General features: G+C 44.0%; 1 protein-coding gene across 1 annotated transcript in view; it reads left to right on the top strand.

Annotated features, from left to right (window-relative positions):
• The window catches only part of SCAF4 (SR-related CTD-associated factor 4), an 85,016-nt gene that overhangs the window by 47,337 nt on the left and 19,043 nt on the right, over nt 1-18,636 (top strand). Inside the window, exons 13-19 of the mRNA XM_015415609.1 lie at nt 7,979-8,079; nt 9,546-9,659; nt 11,157-11,313; nt 13,453-13,613; nt 16,322-16,484; nt 16,619-16,714; nt 16,808-16,996. Coding sequence (XP_015271095.1) covers nt 7,979-8,079; nt 9,546-9,659; nt 11,157-11,313; nt 13,453-13,613; nt 16,322-16,484; nt 16,619-16,714; nt 16,808-16,996 — 981 coding nt within the window. The remainder of the gene's footprint in view (nt 1-7,978; nt 8,080-9,545; nt 9,660-11,156; nt 11,314-13,452; nt 13,614-16,321; nt 16,485-16,618; nt 16,715-16,807; nt 16,997-18,636) is intronic.

Raw genomic sequence — 18,636 nt, forward strand, 5'->3', positions numbered from 1 at the left:
ACCTGCAGCTGAAGTCTGTAACACAAAATTCTGATAGCGTGCTAAAATAGAATTCAAGGATATGGTTGTGAAATTGTTTCGTGTCCAAACTCAGTTTTTCAATGCCATTTAATTGGACCACTGAATTTTCTGAGAATTTCTAAGACTAATGGCTCAGTGTTGATATGTACATTTACAAAAATTAGAATTGGACTTCTGACAGGCAAGCATGACTCATTTACTCCTGAGCTTAGAGCTGGGGAAGAAGCTAGAGGATCATCCCCGCAGTTGTGATGTTCTTTGCAGGTTTGCTGAGTACTGTGAAGGTGCAGCTTGGGAGGAACGCTGAAACTTGTTTATGCTCTCTTGCACTTTGAAAGTGCCCAGAGTTCCTCCAAAGCTCTGTTCAGGGTTAGAGTTCTCCTTCTCCGACTCAGAGCTTTGGTGGAGGGTTGGGCTTGGCTGAGTCAGGTTACAGCTCCAAACCGTCCTTGAACAAGCTTCACCCATTTGGGAGGAGCTGGGAAGGAAGGAGAGAGATTCTTCTTGACTTTATGTGTATTTCTGAGGTGTTTAATGTGACATCATAGAAAAGACCTCAAGCTTCTCCTCTTGTGGGGGAGGGTATATTCTTGGTGACTACAAATTTTGGTTGGCTCTTAAGACAATACAAACTGTGAATCTTTGAGCAGTAAAACAATCAAATGAGTTTTTAAGCTATGCTAATATTTGCCCAAGTTTCATCAGCTCACATTTTAGTGTACTTTTCAGGGTTATGTGGGTCAGCCTTAATTTATACAGCAATAAATATTGGGTTTTCTTCCTTGTTATTTTTAAATTGTAAGGGACTGACACTGTTATACAGCACGTACTGTTCCTACTGCATAGTTCTTCATATTATTAAAATGTTTCAACAGTTTACGTGTGCTTTCAGAAAAAGTATTGAAAAGTCATATTCTTCAAAGATTACCTGTTGCAGTATTTGGAGAATTTTTATGCAACCTTATTTATGTTACCTGTTCAAGGCAGCTTACAAAGCAAGACATAAGAACAAAAGTTTTAGCAATTAACTACTAAAGGCCCAGTGTTAAATACCCAATAAGAGCATAGAAATAGTCTAAAACGTATAGCACCTTAAAGTGAAGGTATTAAAACACTTCTCAGGCTGGAATGAGACTGTAAAACAAGTTACAACGATCAACCTTAGTTTATTTCCGGATAGAACACCAGTGAACAAGCCACTTTGTTCCTAAACATAAATAAAATAATTTAATGAATTTCCTTTTTTTCCACAAGAAATTTTAAAACCCACCAGATGTGGTCTGCTTTGTTCTGTCACATTGATGTAAATGTTATCCATTGTACAAGCAACTGAGGTATGCTTTATATGAATGATTGTTAGTTCCTTATTCAGTTTGCCAGTCATCTTCAGTTTATTCTGTATGACTATCTGCCCACTGGACAGAAGTCTTGGATTTGTGCCCTGTGTAAGGAGCTCCTGGATCTTCTTCGTGGTCTCTGTGCATCACACCCATGGGATTATGCGCCTGCTCTGATCCAAATCGGTGGTATGCAAAGCTCACAACGGGATTTTCGTGCCTCTCTCCGAGGCATGCGCAGGAACCCCACTGTGCATTCCCAAGGAGGAGGGGCGCGGACATCCCGCCAGTTCTCCTCTGACCGCCACGCTGTTAACAGCTCATTTTCTGCCGGTCGGTGAAGAAGCGTTTTTTCCTCTCACGAGGGATTGTTCACATTGTACTTTTTTCGCTTACAGCATTTATGTTATTTTGTTCTTTAGAAATAGATATATATAAAAAGGACTTTTCGGTGAGGGTGGCTGCTGCCTCAGGCTGCTTCCCGCCCCCCCCCCCCCCCCCCGAGGTAAAATTTATTTCGCCTTATCAAGGGACTTTTTTCTTTTGGACCATTCTACTCTTTTATGGCCAAAAGAGGGGGCTGTTTCAAACTGTGTGTTGGCTGTGGCAGCAAACTTGCCCCTCGTGACAGCCACATACTCTGCATTATTTGCCTCGAGGAGACTCATCACCCAGACGCTTGCCGCCATTGTGCGAAGTTCTCGAACCAGACTCCCAAGAACAGAGCCACGAGGCTTCGAGTAGTGCTTTGGGAATCGGCATTGACCCCCATGCCTGTGGGAGATATGTCGGCCGAGACTCCTTCGATCTCCCAACCAACGACAACCATGTCGATATTGGGAGGTACCTCGACACCGAATCCCCCACACTGTGCAAAGTCAGCATCGGATGGGGGACAGTCTTCTAAGCGCTTGGCATCGAACGAGGCCTCATCCGCCTCTACACCGGCCAGAAAGAAGAAAAAAGAGAAGCACGAGAAAGCTAAGTCTTCTCTCACTGGCACTGTGCGTAATTCTCAGAATCTGAGCAGTGAGAAAGTGCAAACGAGCTCTGCATTACCCCCTCTTCAGTGGGTGCAACCCGACGTCATTGATACTCCGATACCGGAGCTGCCTACGATTGAGTTACTGGACTCACCCATCCGGCACCTGAACCCCCCGGTATCAGAGGCTTCTGTCGACTCTGGACCAATTTCAGCCTCGCCGTTTGAAGTCGAGGGAATGGTCCCACGTCGGTCTCATAGAGTTCGTTCCCAGTCGGTGATTTCCTGGGAAATCAACGATCGCTCAGATGCGAGGAGTATCGATATCAATCTGAGGAGTGCCCAGAGTACCATCATTCCAGGCCCATGCTCTCGTACTCGCCTAGACGGGAATTGAGACCACACTCCCCGACCTACTTTGACCCATCTGTATCGTGGGACCGTAGGGGGCACATGCCTTGTTGATTCACATCGTATCCGATGTCGGCATCGATGCCATGGCTGACGCCTAGGCCACAGTTGAACTGGGACCATGGGTCACGTCGTTCACGCTCTCCCCACCGTAAATCTAAGCATTCTGCGTCACAATCCAAAGCCCCAGAGGAACCTTGTCACCCACCTTCTCCTCTCCGTTCCACCCATGCTTTACCACCAAAGGTCGCTCTGATACTGGATACCCCTGCGGCACTGGTATCGCTTTCCAGATCCTTTGTCTCCGATACCGGCACCGACAATTCAGAATGCCCCGAATCGCTTGATGATCCTTCACCAAGACCTACGGTGTCGGACAATCTGCCGATCTCTCCTTCAGAGGATCTTTCTTCATACGGAGATTGGTCAAGAGGATGGCACATTCCCTGGGTCTGTCGATCGTCCAACCCCAACCCTCGGTGTCGGGACGCTGTCTTTGATGTCATGCAGATCGATACCTCCACGTCGATCGCTCTCCCGATGTCGACCGTCCTCTTACAGGCGGCTAAGTCCCCGTCGGACAAGCCTTCCTCTGCTCCAGTGTTGTCCAGACATATCGATCATATGTATCGGGTCCAAGAGACGGAGGCTGAATTCCTCCATATCCACCCCAAGCACAACTCCATGGTCGTGTCGTCTGCCTCTAAGAGTAAACGTACCCTTGCTACCCCTTCCGATAAGGAGAGCAAGAAGTTAGATTCCACTGGTCGTCGTTTTTACTCGGCAGGAGCCCTTGGCATTAAGACATCTAATTATGTTGCGTGCATGGGCTGTTACCAGTACTCACTCTGGGAGCGCTTTGCCAACCTTTTGACCTCAGTGCCTGAGGACAAACGTCAGGAGGCCAGGAAGCTGCAAAAGGAAGTCTTGCTGCTCTCTAAACAAATAATCAATTAATCCAAACATACTTTAGACACATTCTCTAAGACGATGTTGTCCACAGTTGCCCTCCGTAGGCATGCCTGGCAAAAAACATTCCTGGCTGAGGACCACCGCACTCCCTGCTGACACCAGGGCGTACATAGGGGACTTAGCTTTCAATGGCCAAGGTCTCTTTCATGCGTCCACTGATTCGATGCTCCAGGACATGGATAAGAGCTTTAAGGCCTCGAGGTCGCTGGGGATCTCTGCCCCCTCTAAGCCCTTTCGTCCTTGCTCTTGGTCTCGTTACAGCTCCAGACATCAATACACTAAGCCGTCGCTGGATGAGGGCTACAGGCCACGTCGATCCCCATCTGCAAACAGGCAGCAGTACCAGGCCAGACAAAGATATGGCTCTGGACAGCAACTTGTCAGACCGAAACAACCCAAACCCGGCAAGCAGGACCTTTGACTTCCGCCTGTCTACCTCTTCTGACCCTACCCACCTCCATCCCTATTTGCAGTCCTAGGCCGCCATTACGTCGGACCAATGGGTCCTTTCCATCTTAGCCAAGGGCTATTCCATCGAATCCATGGAACTCCCACCTCTTCCTGTAGTTGTCACCACTCCCCCATCATCATTTCTCCTCGAAGACGTCGCTGCACTTCTGCCGAAGGGTGCTATAGAACCCGTGCCTCTAGATCACCAGGGACTCGTTTTTATTCCCGGTACTTTGTGATTCCCAAAAGAAATGAGGGGCAGAGGTCGATCTTAGACTTTCGTGACCTCAACGCCTATATACAGTACCAAAAATTCAAAGTGACATTACTACCAGTCATTCTGCCTCTTCTGTCCCAGGGATGCTGGATGGCCACCCTCGACCTCAATGATGCCTATTTCCATTTCACTATCCACCCTGCCCATCACAAATACCTCCGATTCGCAATAGGAGGCAGCCACTACCAATACAGGAGTCTACCGTTTGGCCTCAGCATGGCCCCGCGGGTCTTTACCAAAATGATGGTGGTCGTTGTGGCACATCTCTGCCTCTGCGGCCTGACGGTGTTCCCGTATCTCGACAACTGGCTTCTGGTTGCCCCTTCCAGGGACCTTCTCATTCGTCATATATCCCAAGCCCTCAATCTCCTTCACTGTCTCAGCCTCAGAGTCAACCACAAAAAGTCATATCTAGCCCCTTCTCAAAGGGTGCAGTTCATAGGGGCGATACTCGACTCCAAAGAGGGCACAACTTTCCTGCCCCAGGACAGGGCACTAACCCTGACCGTTCTGGCAGAACAGGTTCAACTACGAGATACCTCCTCTGCCTTCCAGATTCAATGCCTTCTGGGCCTAATGCGGTTACAACTGCAGTCCTTCGCTTTGCAAAGCTGCGAATGCGACCACTCCAGCTTTGGTTCATTTGGCACTTCAATCCCCTTCAGATGTTCCAATCAGTTCGTCTTTCCCCACCACAAGAGGCACGCGACTCCCTTCTATGGTGGACAACCTGATGGAGGGGATCCCTTTCCGACCTCTCATTCCTACTCTCACCCTCACAACCGATGCCTCGCGGTGGGGCTGGGGAGCCCACCTCAATGGCCTCTCTGTAGGTCACAGGTGGGATGCTGTAACCTCAAGGAAACACATAAACTTTCTGGAACTTTTGGCAATCAAACTCGCCTTTCAATGTTTCCAGCCTCTTGTCACAGGACAATGTGTGACTGTCTTAACCAACAATACGACGGCCCTCGGTTATGTCAACAGGCAGGGTGGAACAGTCTCCCACAGGCTCTGCCTCCTGGCTCTAGACCTTTGGGCCTGGTGCATACCTCTGCCATCTTTCCCATTGCCTCACACATCGCTGGCAAGGCCAGTGTGCATGCAGACCTGCTAAGCAGGGGTCTCTCTCAGTGTTATGACTGGGAGCTGAACTGGACCTACCTACATCCCGTGTTTCAAAAGTGGGGTACGCCTCACATCAATGTCTTCGCCACCAGGTACAACTCGAAGTGCAACCTGTTTTGCTGCAGGGCAGCTCAGGATCCCAAGGCTTTGGGAGATGGACTCCTGTATCCATGGAACAACAACTTCCTATATATGTTCCCGCCTCTGCTGCTAAAGATGGTCCAAAAACTCATGAGGGTCCATACAAGGTGCATCCTGATTGCCCCCTGGTGGCCGAGGCAACCTTGGTTCGCCAATCTCCTCTCGCTATCCAAGGCGCGCCATCCCCTCCCACAGGTGCCAGATCTGCTCCTGGTGGAGGGAGGAGCTCTGCTATTCCACAAGGTATACAAGCTCAAGCTAACAGCTTATCTCGCGGTCACTTAACATTCTCAGACAGAATCACTACTGTGCTTCTCAATGTCAGGAAAGATTCTACGCAACGTTCCTACAGTGGGAAGTGGGTTTGCTTCTTGGCCTCCATACAGCCCTCTGACGTCCCCCCGGCTTCTATCAGGATTGACCAAGTCTTAGACTTTCTGCTCTCGCTGGCAGAAAAGGGGCTCTCTCACTCCTCACTCAGGGTGTATTTGTGAGCTATGTCGGCCTACCATCCGGGCTTCAACGGCTTTTCCGTTTTTTCTCACCTGGTCTCAAAGAGATTTATGAAGGGTCTCCTCCACTTGTATCCACCGATCCGTTCACTGGTACCCTTGTGGGATTTACCGCTGGTGCTCCACCATCTCATGGGGCGGCCCTTTGAGCCCATGGCAACTTGTGAGCTAAAGCATGCAGCATGGAAAACTGCCTTTCTCATCGCCATCACCTTGGCCAGGAGGGTAGGCGAACTCGTGGCCCTGCATCATGACCCATCTTTCCTTGTTTTCCTACCGGATGGTGTGAAACTGGTGCCTGACATATCTTTTCTGCCTAATGTGGTCTCCGAATTTCACCTAGCCTCGGAGATCTTATTGCCTAATTTCTTCCCTAACCCAGAAGATGGACAACAGCGACTCCTCCACACTCTAGATGTTAGGAGAGCGCTGCTTTTTTACCTAAATAGGACACATTCAAGTTTGTTAGGCACTGGGATGCTTTTTGGAACAAGAGGGAGCTGTACAAAAGACAAAACCAGGCTGAAGGAGGATAGGGAAATGGCTGAGAAGCTGAATACATTTTTTGCCTCTGTCTTCACTGTGGAAGATGAGAAGTGCTTGCCCACTCCGGAACTGGTGATTTCGGGAGGGGTGTTGAAAGACCTGAGTCAGATTGAGGTGACGAGAGAAGAGTTTCTATGACTGATAGACAACTTAAAAACTGATAAATCACCAGGTTGGGTGGCATACATCTGAGAGTTCTGAAAGAACTCAAATGTGAACTTGTGGATCTCCTGACAAAAATATGTATTATTTCATATAAAATCTGCCTCCATTCCTGAGAACTGGAAGGTAGCTAATGTCACTCCCACCTTTAAAAAAGGTTCCAGAGAAGATCCAGGAAATGACAGGGCAGTCAATCTGACGTCCATACTGGATAAGTTGGTGGAAACCGTTATTAAGGAGAGAATTAGTAGGCACACTGATGAACAAAAACTATTGAGGCAGACTCAGCATGGGTTCTGTAAGGGAAGATCTTGTCTCATTAACCTGTTAGTGTTTTTTGAGTGGGTGAACAACCATGTGGACAAGGGGGGCCCGATAGATGTTGTTTACCTTGACTTCCAGAAAGCTTTTGATAAAGTTCCTCATCAAAGGCTCCTAAGTAAGCTCAATAGTCACGGGATAAAAGAACAGGCCCTCTTGTGGGTCAAAAACTGGCTAATTATAGGAAACAGAGAGTGAATATAAATGGGTACTTCTTCACCCAAATAGTGATTAACACATGGAATTCACTGCCACAGGTGGTGGCGGCGGCTACAAGCATGGATGGCTTCAAGAGGGAATTGGATAAACATATGGAGCAGAGGTCCATCAGTGGCTATTAGCCACAAGGTATAGATAGGGACTCTCGGTCTGGAGCAAGTGATGCTCTGTATTTTTGGTGCTGGGGGGGCGCAACTGGGAGGGCTTCTAGTGTCCTGCCCCACTGGTGGACCTCCTGATGGCACCTGGTGTTTTTGGCCACTGTGTGACAGATTGTTGGACAGGATGGGCCATTGGCCTGATCCAACATTGGCTTCTCTTATGTTCTCATGACATGGCCTAGCAAAGTGTTTTCAAGTCTGTGATCAGCCTGCTTAAATTAGTCTGCATTACTGTTTTAACTGTGATTATGAAAAGGGTATTTGCAAAAGAGGAAAGGACAACTTAGTTTAATTAAAATACAAACACTGAAGCAAACATACCTTTTTTTCCTTTTCAGTGTGCAGTACTACACTTTGGGTAGGACAACTAGACAAACGAACATCACAGCAGGATGTTGGTAGTCTTCTAGAGGAGTTTGGCCCTATTGAATCCATAAATGTGAGTATGAAAAGCAAGAAGGTAGAAAACCACGAGAGGTATCCTACCTTGGTTTGTGGGAGCCTGCCTCCAGCATAAGTATTTCTTCCATTAGAGGAAGAACCACTTAACAGTCAGAGGAAGGCTCCTTAGGCTGGAGGAAGGTTTCAGACATTGCTTAGCAGAGTGGTAGGGTGCAAGCCGTTAAGCACCAGTTTACTGGCATTTTAATTCCTGGGTAAAGCTAAATGCAACTTATTTCTTTATTTTAAGTTATATCAGTGTATTTTTAATCAACATGATTTTTAATTCACTTGAATTTTTAGTTATGTAAAACTTAAGGATAGCCAGTGTTGCATACTAATATTAATGCAGAATATAATTACTTTGGTTTTCACACAGGCATTTTGCCCCTGTGGCCAATAGGATGCCCCTTCTTTTTTGAGCAATGCAACATTGTGTTATTTTAATGTTCTCTGCCAAATAACATCAGGGCCCTGCGGGATCTTATGCAATTCCACAGGTCCTGTAAGGCAGAGATGTTCCGCCAGGCATTTGGTTGAGGACAGCAACGGTTAACATCATGGCTGGCACCCTACCTACCTGGACCCTTCTTCTATATAGAACTTATTCCCCCCTGAACATGTGAAGTGCTCACATACCAGATATGGAAGGAGGCTACAAAATTTCGTCACCTGCTTTTAATTATAGTATGCTATTGGACTGGTTTTTATGTCTTTTATGTTCTTAGAACTTTTGTATATCGCTTAGAGACCCACAATTTGTGGGGATAGGCGATTAATAAATGGAATGACATTTTTTAGAACACATCTTGTGGGGCTTTTCCCTTTATGCCAGACCAAAGGAGAACTTCTTTGATCCAATGGCAGGGTGGTTGTAGACAGGAGCCTCCACATGAAAGCTATGCCTGCATTCAATCCATGGAAGGGAGGAAAAGCTTAGCTCCACCTTCAGAATGATGGAACAAAACTGTTTTTTTCTCTGTCTTCCCTCCCTTTGAAACCTTTAACAGGGTTTTTGTTTTGTTCACAGCCAAGCTGTAGTGTCCTTTTAACTGGCTCAGCTGTGAAGCAGGCTGCTGGGTGTAGGGGGGGAGTGTGATTTGTCGCCTCAGTGCCAAAATTGCAAGGGAACAGTGCATGATCTGGAGGGTGGAGCTAGCAGTATATGGAAGCTGCCCCCTCCAGCCTCGGGGCTCTGTTTTGCACCTCTATGTAGAATGCACTTTTTCTTGTTTTTTTTTATTTGGCTTGGGCATTATCTAGTGAGTTTGTAAAGGTAGAAAGATACTTCAGAAATACTAAAAATAGGCACGTTGTGCAGTTGCCAGAGCTGCTGGGCTGTGGTTTATGCTTCTTTTTTAAGGTATTGGGCATATTGTAGAACAGGATTTTTAATACTTTAAAAGAATAGCTTCCCTATAACATTGGTTTTCTTTGTAGTAATGTTTCTGTACTTCATAACAGATGATACCACCAAGAGGATGTGCCTATATTGTAATGGTGCAGAGACAAGATGCATACCGCGCCCTGCAAAAACTCAGCCGTGGAAACTTTAAAGCCAATCAGAAACCTATAAAGGTATTATAATGATTAACTTTTACATATATGAAACTTGCAGTAATCAGTATCCAGAATGGGTCTGAGAAACAATTAAAATACTTATTCGTATTACCTAATGAGACCCAGTGAGATATAATGGGTTAGAGTGTTGGGCTAGGATCTGGGAGACCCAGGTTCAAATGCCCACTTTGCCATGGAAGCTTTCTGGGTGACACTGGGCCAGTCACACACGCCATGAGCCTCACAGGGTTGTTGTGAGGGTAAAATGGAGAATGGGGAAATGTTTTGGGCCCCCACTGCAGGAAAAAGTGGAGCATAAGTGAAATAAATAAATACTTGGCAGGCATTGAAATCCTGCTACTGACATTGGAGCAAGTTTCCGCTCCAGTTTTGCTTTCTTTGGTAGAATGCATAGAGAAGTGGCTCTACAACTTTGTCCTCTCAGCACATTGTCACCTCTAGATTTAGTAAACATTGCCCCCAAAGTACAGCCACTTAACACTTAAGAGTGTTCTTTCTGTGAACAGAAGAGCACCTGGAGTGCAAAAACACCCCCAGGTAAAAGCAACACCAGCATTTATTAATGTTAGATGTTTGTGCCTGATTTGGAGGTGCATTTTCAAGTTCTGGCTGTTATTATAAAAGACTTCGTGTTTCACAGTACCCAAATTCATTTTTTTTAAATCATGGAACATTTTTGTACCTCAAAATACACTGGAATTTGACTTGGGGTAGAAATATACTCCAGAATACAATATATGTAAGTTTGTTTTGCATATCTGCTAGTTAATATGTATGAAACCCCATAATGTTTTAAATGGATGAGGAATCTTGTATTGTTTGATGTCTGTTTAATTACCTTTTCCTGTGATCTCTGTGTTTTCTTCATCATAAGATTTGTCTCAACGTAGCTGCAAGCTGCCTGAAGGAATATTTAGTGGTGGCACAAAGACAAATCTGTTGGTAGGGAATAATTCACATAGGCTAATTTGGTAACAGTGGCTCAAAAGAGCAACTCTTTAAGAGACTTTCACGTGGCAGCTGTATTGTCTGATGTAGCCCTTTGTCTGCCTGTTAAAAGATTTTCTACATATGTTGTTTTTTTACAATTTTGCATTGCATATGGCAGAGGTACCCAACTGTTTTGAACCTGCAGGCACATTTGGAGTTCTGACATGGATGGTGGGTGCAGCAACAAAATGGCTGTTGCAGGAGGCAGAGCCACCCATAAGATGACTGCCACAGCTTAACTTCAGTTAATGCAGTGTAGGTCTTTGTGCTGTGCTGGCAGCTGCTGCCAAAGCAACATTTTTTTAAAAAATCTGCACAGCCAATCGGAAGCCTTGCTGGGCAAAAGCCATTCCTGGCTCTACCCACCAGAAAAGGGGGACCCTGGCATATGGTGTATATTTTATGTCTTGACTTTTGAATTATATTGCTCTGAGAGAAAATAGTTTCCGTGTAAGAGGGAAAAAATCTCACTGATTAATATTTATGTTGCCATTCTTCCTAAAGATTGCATGGGCTTTAAATAAAGGAATTAAACCAGACTATAAGCAGTACTGGGATGTAGAATTAGGTGTTACCTATGTACCATGGAGTAAAGTTAAGCCTGAAGACCTGGAAAGTTCTTGTGAAGGAGGAATGTTGGACAATGAAACACTTAGTCCTGGTAAGAGCTGACTTTATGAAACATCTTTATCAAGGGGAAAGCATTTATAGGTAGAATACTTTGTATTTGATAAAACTGTAATGATCTTTTTAGTCTTGCTTTTAGGACTGATCCTACCCCGAATTGTAAACTCAGATGCCCCCTTTTAAGGTTATGCCGCAGCAAATGGTGTTTAGATCAGGAAGCAGCTGTGTATGTGCACTTAACTGTTCTGTTGCGTGCCATTTTTCATTTCCACCCCTGTTCCTCAATTGCTTTTTCAGCTGGTAGTGTTCCAGTGATTTAGAATCCTTTGATGGAAAAGCAGATTGGTAAAAGTGGCAAGTAAGAAAAAGGTTAAGCATCCCTCCAACTGCTTCCCTACTCCAAATCTGCCCTGCATGAAATAACTTTTTCTTTAATAAAGGGGCTATCTACGTTTCTCTAAATGCATTTTTGTAAAGCACTTAATTCAGATCCTGTTTTACTATCCATAGATAGTAAGGGTATTCTGTCACTTTTTGCACACTCAGTTTGAGTTGCCGTTTAACTGAAACAAGTAAATATTTGATCATAGTTTTAATGGTTTTTAGGTTATTGTTGTACTTTAGGTAGAGGTTGCTTGAGTAGGTAGAGTTTGGCAGTGAGCCAAGAAAGAAACCAGAAATTGTGGGGAAATTTTAAATATGCAGTGGTGGAAAGTGCCATCGAGTCACAGCTGACTTATAGCGACCCTTTTGGGTTTTCGAGGGAAGACACATTCAGAGGTCGTTTGCCATTGCCTGCCTTCACGTCACATCCCTGTTATTCCTTGGTCTCCCATTGTAGTATTAGCCACGATCAACCCTGCTTAGCTTCCGAGATCTGATGAGCTCGGGTTAGCCAGGCTGTCCAGGTCAGGGATATGCAGTACTTATTTCCTATCAAAATGAAACGTATTTTGCTGCTTTAACATAAGCACATTGATCATTTTAGTAGCATATCTAATTGTATTGATTGATACATTTGTGGAATTTAAAAGTACAGTTTTCTGCAAGCAAAATTACAAATATACCCAAAGAAAGAGTTGCAAACTATTGCGCCCTATGCTATTTTAGCATATTTCATCCATTCCAAAATAAAAAATTCTGTTTCAGCATTCCTCCAAATTTCCCAATGTTTTCAGTGGAATGGAAGAAAAATTCAAAGGAGTTGTTTTCAATGCTCCCCCAACGTTTCATAATGTTTCCATTGAAAAAACTGAATGGTGTACATAGAGTGAATAAAACCTTGTGAAAAAGCTTTTCCAAAGATTTTTCACTGCCCCCATAGCTTCCATTGAAACAACTGAAAAATGGTTCTCAGATTTTTGTGTTGTATATTTTGAGTAAATCAAACCTTTCTTAAACTATTTCACGCATTTCAAAGAAAAAAATTCATAAGATTTTGTTCAGTGTTCCCCAAAGTTCTCCATTTTTTCCACCGGAAAATTTTAATAAGTTCTCAGGCTTTTTTTTTTAAAAAAGCAGGCCTTCACATTTCTGTTCCTTTTGTACACTACTCATCAAATCCCTTCCTGTCTCCCTTTTGCTTACTCCCCCCTCCACCAGTATTAGATCCGAACTCACATTAACACACCACTTTATTCCCTTAATTCCCTTCTTCCCTTCCTTTATACGTTCACACCACTACCCTTGCCTTTTTTCTACTCTAGCTCAGTGCATCTTTGGCTGCTGCTCACTTTATTGAACTTTTTGAGCAATGAGGAGTCAGTGTCTAAATGATTCTGCTTTGTGGTCAGTGCTGCTGGCCGAAGTCTAAAGCTGGCATTTTGGCCATCCCTGTGCTCATGTTCAGACAATATTGAAGTGGATGGGGGCAAAGAAGTGTCATGGAGGTGTTATTTTTCTTTATACCTGGGAGTTCCCCCAGATATGTAGGACTCTGTTCAGCCTTTGTGCCTTGCCCCTTTGTGTTAATGTCATTGTCTGCACAGAACCTGGACTCCGTAATTAGATACTGTGATAATGGCTACTATTGAGCAGTTAAATAAGGTGATCTTAATATACGAAGATGTAACCATATCAGGAAGTTGTAGGATAGGTTTAAATTAATAATTTAATATTTGTTTTATAGTTGAAATGTTTACATTATTTCAGTAGACATTTTTATGTTTTGTAGAATGGAAAGGAATTCCTAAAAAATCAGAAAACCAAGTAGCCCAGAATGGAGGAGCAGTAGGTGAAGCTGCACACAACGAACAAACATCACCTGTAGCTAAAACTTTACCAGTTCAAATGCCTGTTCCCATGCCTGCTCCAATAACAGTGCCTCCGCCACAGGTAAGATTGTGTTTATTCTTTCTCCCATGAAGCTTGGTTCATGTTGCTCTTCAGAAGTAAGGTCCAATTCCATGAGATGTTTTGTAATGTCATTGAGAGGTCGCATTACATCTTAGCCTTTTGTGCTAAGTTTAAAACCCAGTGTTGGAAGACAAATTTAAATGAAACACCAAGCAAAAATAATGTGAAAAAAATTACTTTCATTGTATCAAGTTCTATGAGAATTGGACCCAAAGAATGCTGAAAGTAATTTGAAGGGTCTGACTTAATGTGTCATGGGGTGTTATTTTTGAAGGTCTGACTTAATGTCAGGGGTCATTTCCTGCAGGAGCGCACAGGAGCGGCGCTTCGGCAGTAAAGAGCCCAGGGGGCGGGCACATGCAACAAACCCCGCCCCCTGCTCCCAGCAGCTTTCAGTTGGAGCAAGAAGCAGCCAGGTGAGCTGCAGAGCCCCCCCCCCCCCCCGCCGCCACCGCGCGCAGCGCCACGCTCAACAGACCAGGTTTTATTCAGGTACAAGCTCTCCCTCCTCTGCGAGGACAGATCTGCACGTGTCCCCTCCCCCCCAATAGCTACCAATCCAGAACAGCCCAGTGGAGCCTGAGCGGTGGGTGTTGCCTTCTGACACACTTCCAGTGATGTCACGGGGTGTGGCATATGAGCTCCTGCACCTCTTTTTCTACGAAATGACCCCTGCTTAATGTGATAACCATCCAAAATTGGTTGCAGGAGTTAATGACAACAGATCAGATGCATGGCACAAACTTATTAACAAAAGCAGCTGAAGACTGCATACCTCAAGAAAATTTGAAAGACCTAAATAAAATGAAAAAAAAGTTCTAAATTTATTTTTCATTTTAGCATTTAAATGTTCTAAAGAACAGTGGAAACCATTTAATTTGTTTATTCCATTTAAACATATTCTGAAATGTTGAAGAACTCTAAAAATGTTCAGTTTGGATCAAGACTAGATGTTTCTGTGGGGGCAAGTATGTTCACCTGTGGAGCTCAGTTCCCCCCCCCTTCCCATAGCAGCCTGAAATCTCTCCCCAGTTCTGTTCCAACAAACATGGAAAACAAAATAATAGCCCACAGACTGGAAATGCTCAATTTACATTCCAACTCTAAAAAAAGGAGATGTTAATGACTGCAGCAATGATCAGATGCTGATTCATTTTAATGTGGTGTTGGAGGAGAGTTTTATGGAAGATGCTGATTCATTTTAAATGTGTTGTTAGAGGAGAGTTTTACGGATACTGTGGAATGCCAAAAAGACAAATAAGTGGCTTCTACATCAAATCAAGCCTGAACTCTCCCTAGTAGCTAAAATAACTCAACTGAGGCTATCGTACTTTGGTCACAATGTGAGAAGACAAGAGTCACTGGGAAAGACAATAATGCTAGGAAAAGATGAAGGCAGCAGGAAAAGAGGAAGAACCAACATGAAATGGCTTGATTCAATAAAAGAAGCCATGGTCCTCAGTTTGCAAGACCTGAGCAAGGCTTTTAATGATAGGACATTTTGGAGGACATTAGTTCATAGGGTCACCATAAGTTGACCCTTTGAATTCTGTTGCTGGGAATCCCCTCTCCTCCAGGAAGAGAGGTAATGTTTCAGGATGCTGCAGGGGGAGGGAGATTGCAGTCTGTGCAAATTGTACATTATTATCTTCAGATGTCCCTGTGAATGTGGTTTGACATCTGAGAAAGGAGCTGCCATTCCTTTTCAGTCTTCAGAGTATTTGTGAATTTCCTGCATTGTGCAGTGGGTTGGACTAGATGACCCTGGAGGCTCCTTCCAACTCTATGATTCACTAAACGTTTGGTAAATTGCATGTGAAATTATCTCTTTCTTAGCTGTGGTCAATCCAGGAAGTTATTCTTAACCACTAAAAAGCCAAGCCAGGGCATAAGATGATTTAGCTGCTTTAAATGATCTTCATAAAACAGGCTCAAGCAGGCTTTAAAAATCATTTTAAAACATTAAACCCCTTTGTTAAAAGACTGGCAAAAATGTTTTGGCCTGGAGCCTCAAAGAGAGAGGGGTGAGTACCAAAGCAAGCCTCAAGGAGAAGGACATTCTACAGGTCAGGTGCCACCTGGTTGCTCCCACCTATCTTACCTCTGCAGGCAGGGGTACAGAAAGCAGGGCTTGAAAGGAGGTTCTTAATGGGTGACAGTATGAGAGGAGATGGTGCTTCAAGTATCCTGGCCCCAAGCTATTTACAGCTTTTAAGGTGAGAACCAGTGCTTTTAATTGTGCTCAGAAACAGATAGGCATCCAGTGCAGATCATTTCGCACATGACTGATATAATCCCTGTATCTAGATCAGCCAAAGTTTCCAGACTGTGTTCAAAGACAGCCTCTTTTAGAGTGTATTATAGTAACTTAACCTGTTACTATATCAGAGCATGGATCACCCTGACCAGAAACTTCTGTCTGTGTCTGCAGTTCTCTTACCCCTATATGACACAACCTTTGAAACAAAAGTGAGTGCAGGGAAGAAATATGAAAATGCTTTTTGGCAAAAAAAACAACGCAGTTAGAGAAAAGATGTTATAAGATGTGGCTTTTGCTTACTTATTTTGGAGAGATTCTGCCCTGTTAAAACGGAACAAAGATCACACATTGGTTTAACTCTGTAGGTTAACATCTAAGTAACTAAACTATAGAAATGTGTTAACTAAACATTTCCGTTCCATTTTAGGTCCCACCACATCAGCCCGGTCCTCCAATGGTTGGTACACTTCAGCCGCCTACATTTACCCCTCCCTTAGGGATTCCACCTCCTGGATTTGGTCCTGGAGTTCCTCCACCCCCACCTCCACCGTTTTTGCGTCCTGGCTTCAACCCAATGCATTTACCTCCAGGTAATTAAATACTTCCAGGAAGTTTTCTTGTATATGAACTGTACACAGAGTGCTGCAGAGGAGATCCTTTAATTTAAGGATAAATTGAAACAACTATCTGTACTGTAGTAGAGCTACTTTTTCTACCTTCATAGGATTTCTGCCTCCTGGACCACCACCACCTATTAATCCTCCAGTTTCAGTTCCTCCAGTCTCCATTCCTCCTTCTCCAGGAGTAAATATCCCAAACTGTAAGTGTACTTTTATATTATTAAATTAGACCATAACAGAAGTGTGTGTGCCACTTGCATAAAGTTTTTACTGTTAACATCACTCTGTTATAGCTTCTGTGGCCAATATGAATGAAGACACTACAAAAGACTCTTCAGTGGGAAACCCCATTCCAACAGTAGTTTCAGGATCTAGAGCAAATGCTGAAAATGTAGATAGTTCCAAAGGATATCCAAATGCTCCTCCACCGGCAACTTCTACTAGCATGCCAGCTCCAGTCACCCAACCTGTCCCACTCCTTGGTAAGTTTGATATTCAGTTGTTGGCAGTATGGGGTTTTTCCCAACGTACTTGTTCTCCTTTTGATAATATACAGAAAGGCAGAATTGCAGAATGCAAAATGTTCTTCTGTCCACTGCGGTCAGTCCTATATAAATTGTTGATAGTAGTGGGGAGATAAAGCAAAACTACTTACAAGTCATGAAAGGCTACATTCATCCTACCAATCATAAATCAGTGAATTACAGTTGGGGAGGGAAGTAGATGCATTTAGTAAAACAAATTCAAATGCTCAAACAAGTGTACCTTTAGATGTTACAAGAACAGCATCATCAGGAGTTTTTGTTTATTTCGCCTAAGGTTTTTCCCCCATTTGCCCTGTACATTAATCTAATCCTGAACAAGGATTACTTACAGGTAGTCATTGTAGACATGCCCATAATGCACTTTTACAAGTTGCCTTTCTTCACAGTAGGCAAGGAAAGGTGACATTCTGTATGTCTATTATTGAATGTATTATAACAGTTTTGTCTTCAGTTTATATTGCTGAGAATGATGCAAGTGCCTGCATGAGAAGGGTTTACAACTGGAATCAGTTAACCCCCCCCCCTCCCCACATAAAATTTGCAGTGAGACAATGTAATGGTCAAACATTAACAAGAATCCAGGGTGGTTTAAAGGAATGCTTTGCTTATGGAGGGTGCTTTTAGTTGTTCCAGTTTGAGGAGCAGCATCTTATAAGGTATAAAGAGCTGTTGTTCAGTTACCCCCCTTTCTTTGTATGAGTGAAAGTGCTTTGCACTTGCATACTTGGTGAAGGTGAGGATGTTGGATCTTGCTCGCTGAGTCAAGCACGTAGGAGAGGCTGACCCATCTCAATAATAGATCTCATTACGACACGACCATTGCCAACCATCTCTCCTGTATTCAATGTCTGCTGGTGTTCCTGTCTTCCTATCTTCAAGCTATACTATGCAATTTCTGGAATTGCAACACTGAGTTTGAATGGATGGCAGGGGAAAAGATGGGAGTCATCAAAATAGTTGGCAGTACCTTACTTCAGATTTGTTCATGATCCAATATCTTTGCATGTTACACTTTCTGAACATGATGTTAGTAAGATGGCACTGTGCAGTGGGAGATCCACATAAGAAATAGCTGATTTGCAAAGGGCAGTCCTGAGCCTTCTATAACTGTTTTTTTGAAAGCTGTTCTATAAATATCAACACATTTTCAAAGTATGCATAGTCTTGATTTATGTTTCTTGTCTGTAGAAGCATGGAATATTGTCACTTTTCAGAATGTGACTTACCATGTCTCTTTGTAAATTAGGATCTTCGTCGTGGTCTCTGTGCTTCACACCAATGGGAGTCAGTGTTCATGTGCTGGATCGACTGGTGCTGTAGCAATCTCTTTTGACGGATTTTCACACCCAGCCCCCAGGGCATGCGCAGGAACTGCACCGCGCATGCCCAGAGGGGTGGGCGCGGACATCCCACCAGTTCCTTTCTTACCGCCGCGTTGGAAAGACCTTCTTTCCTTCTCGGTCTGATCGGATTGCTGTTAGCCTCGCGTTCAGCTTCGCCTCTCAGCTCTTAGCAGTTATTTCTTAGCTTCTTTCGTTTTCAGTTCGTTTTTAGTTATTTATTTTTTTTAAAAAAAA

This window comes from Gekko japonicus, unplaced genomic scaffold, assembly GCF_001447785.1.
Source record: "Gekko japonicus isolate JY-2015 unplaced genomic scaffold, Gekko_japonicus_V1.1 scaffold2682, whole genome shotgun sequence".
NCBI lineage: Eukaryota > Metazoa > Chordata > Lepidosauria > Squamata > Gekkonidae > Gekko > Gekko japonicus.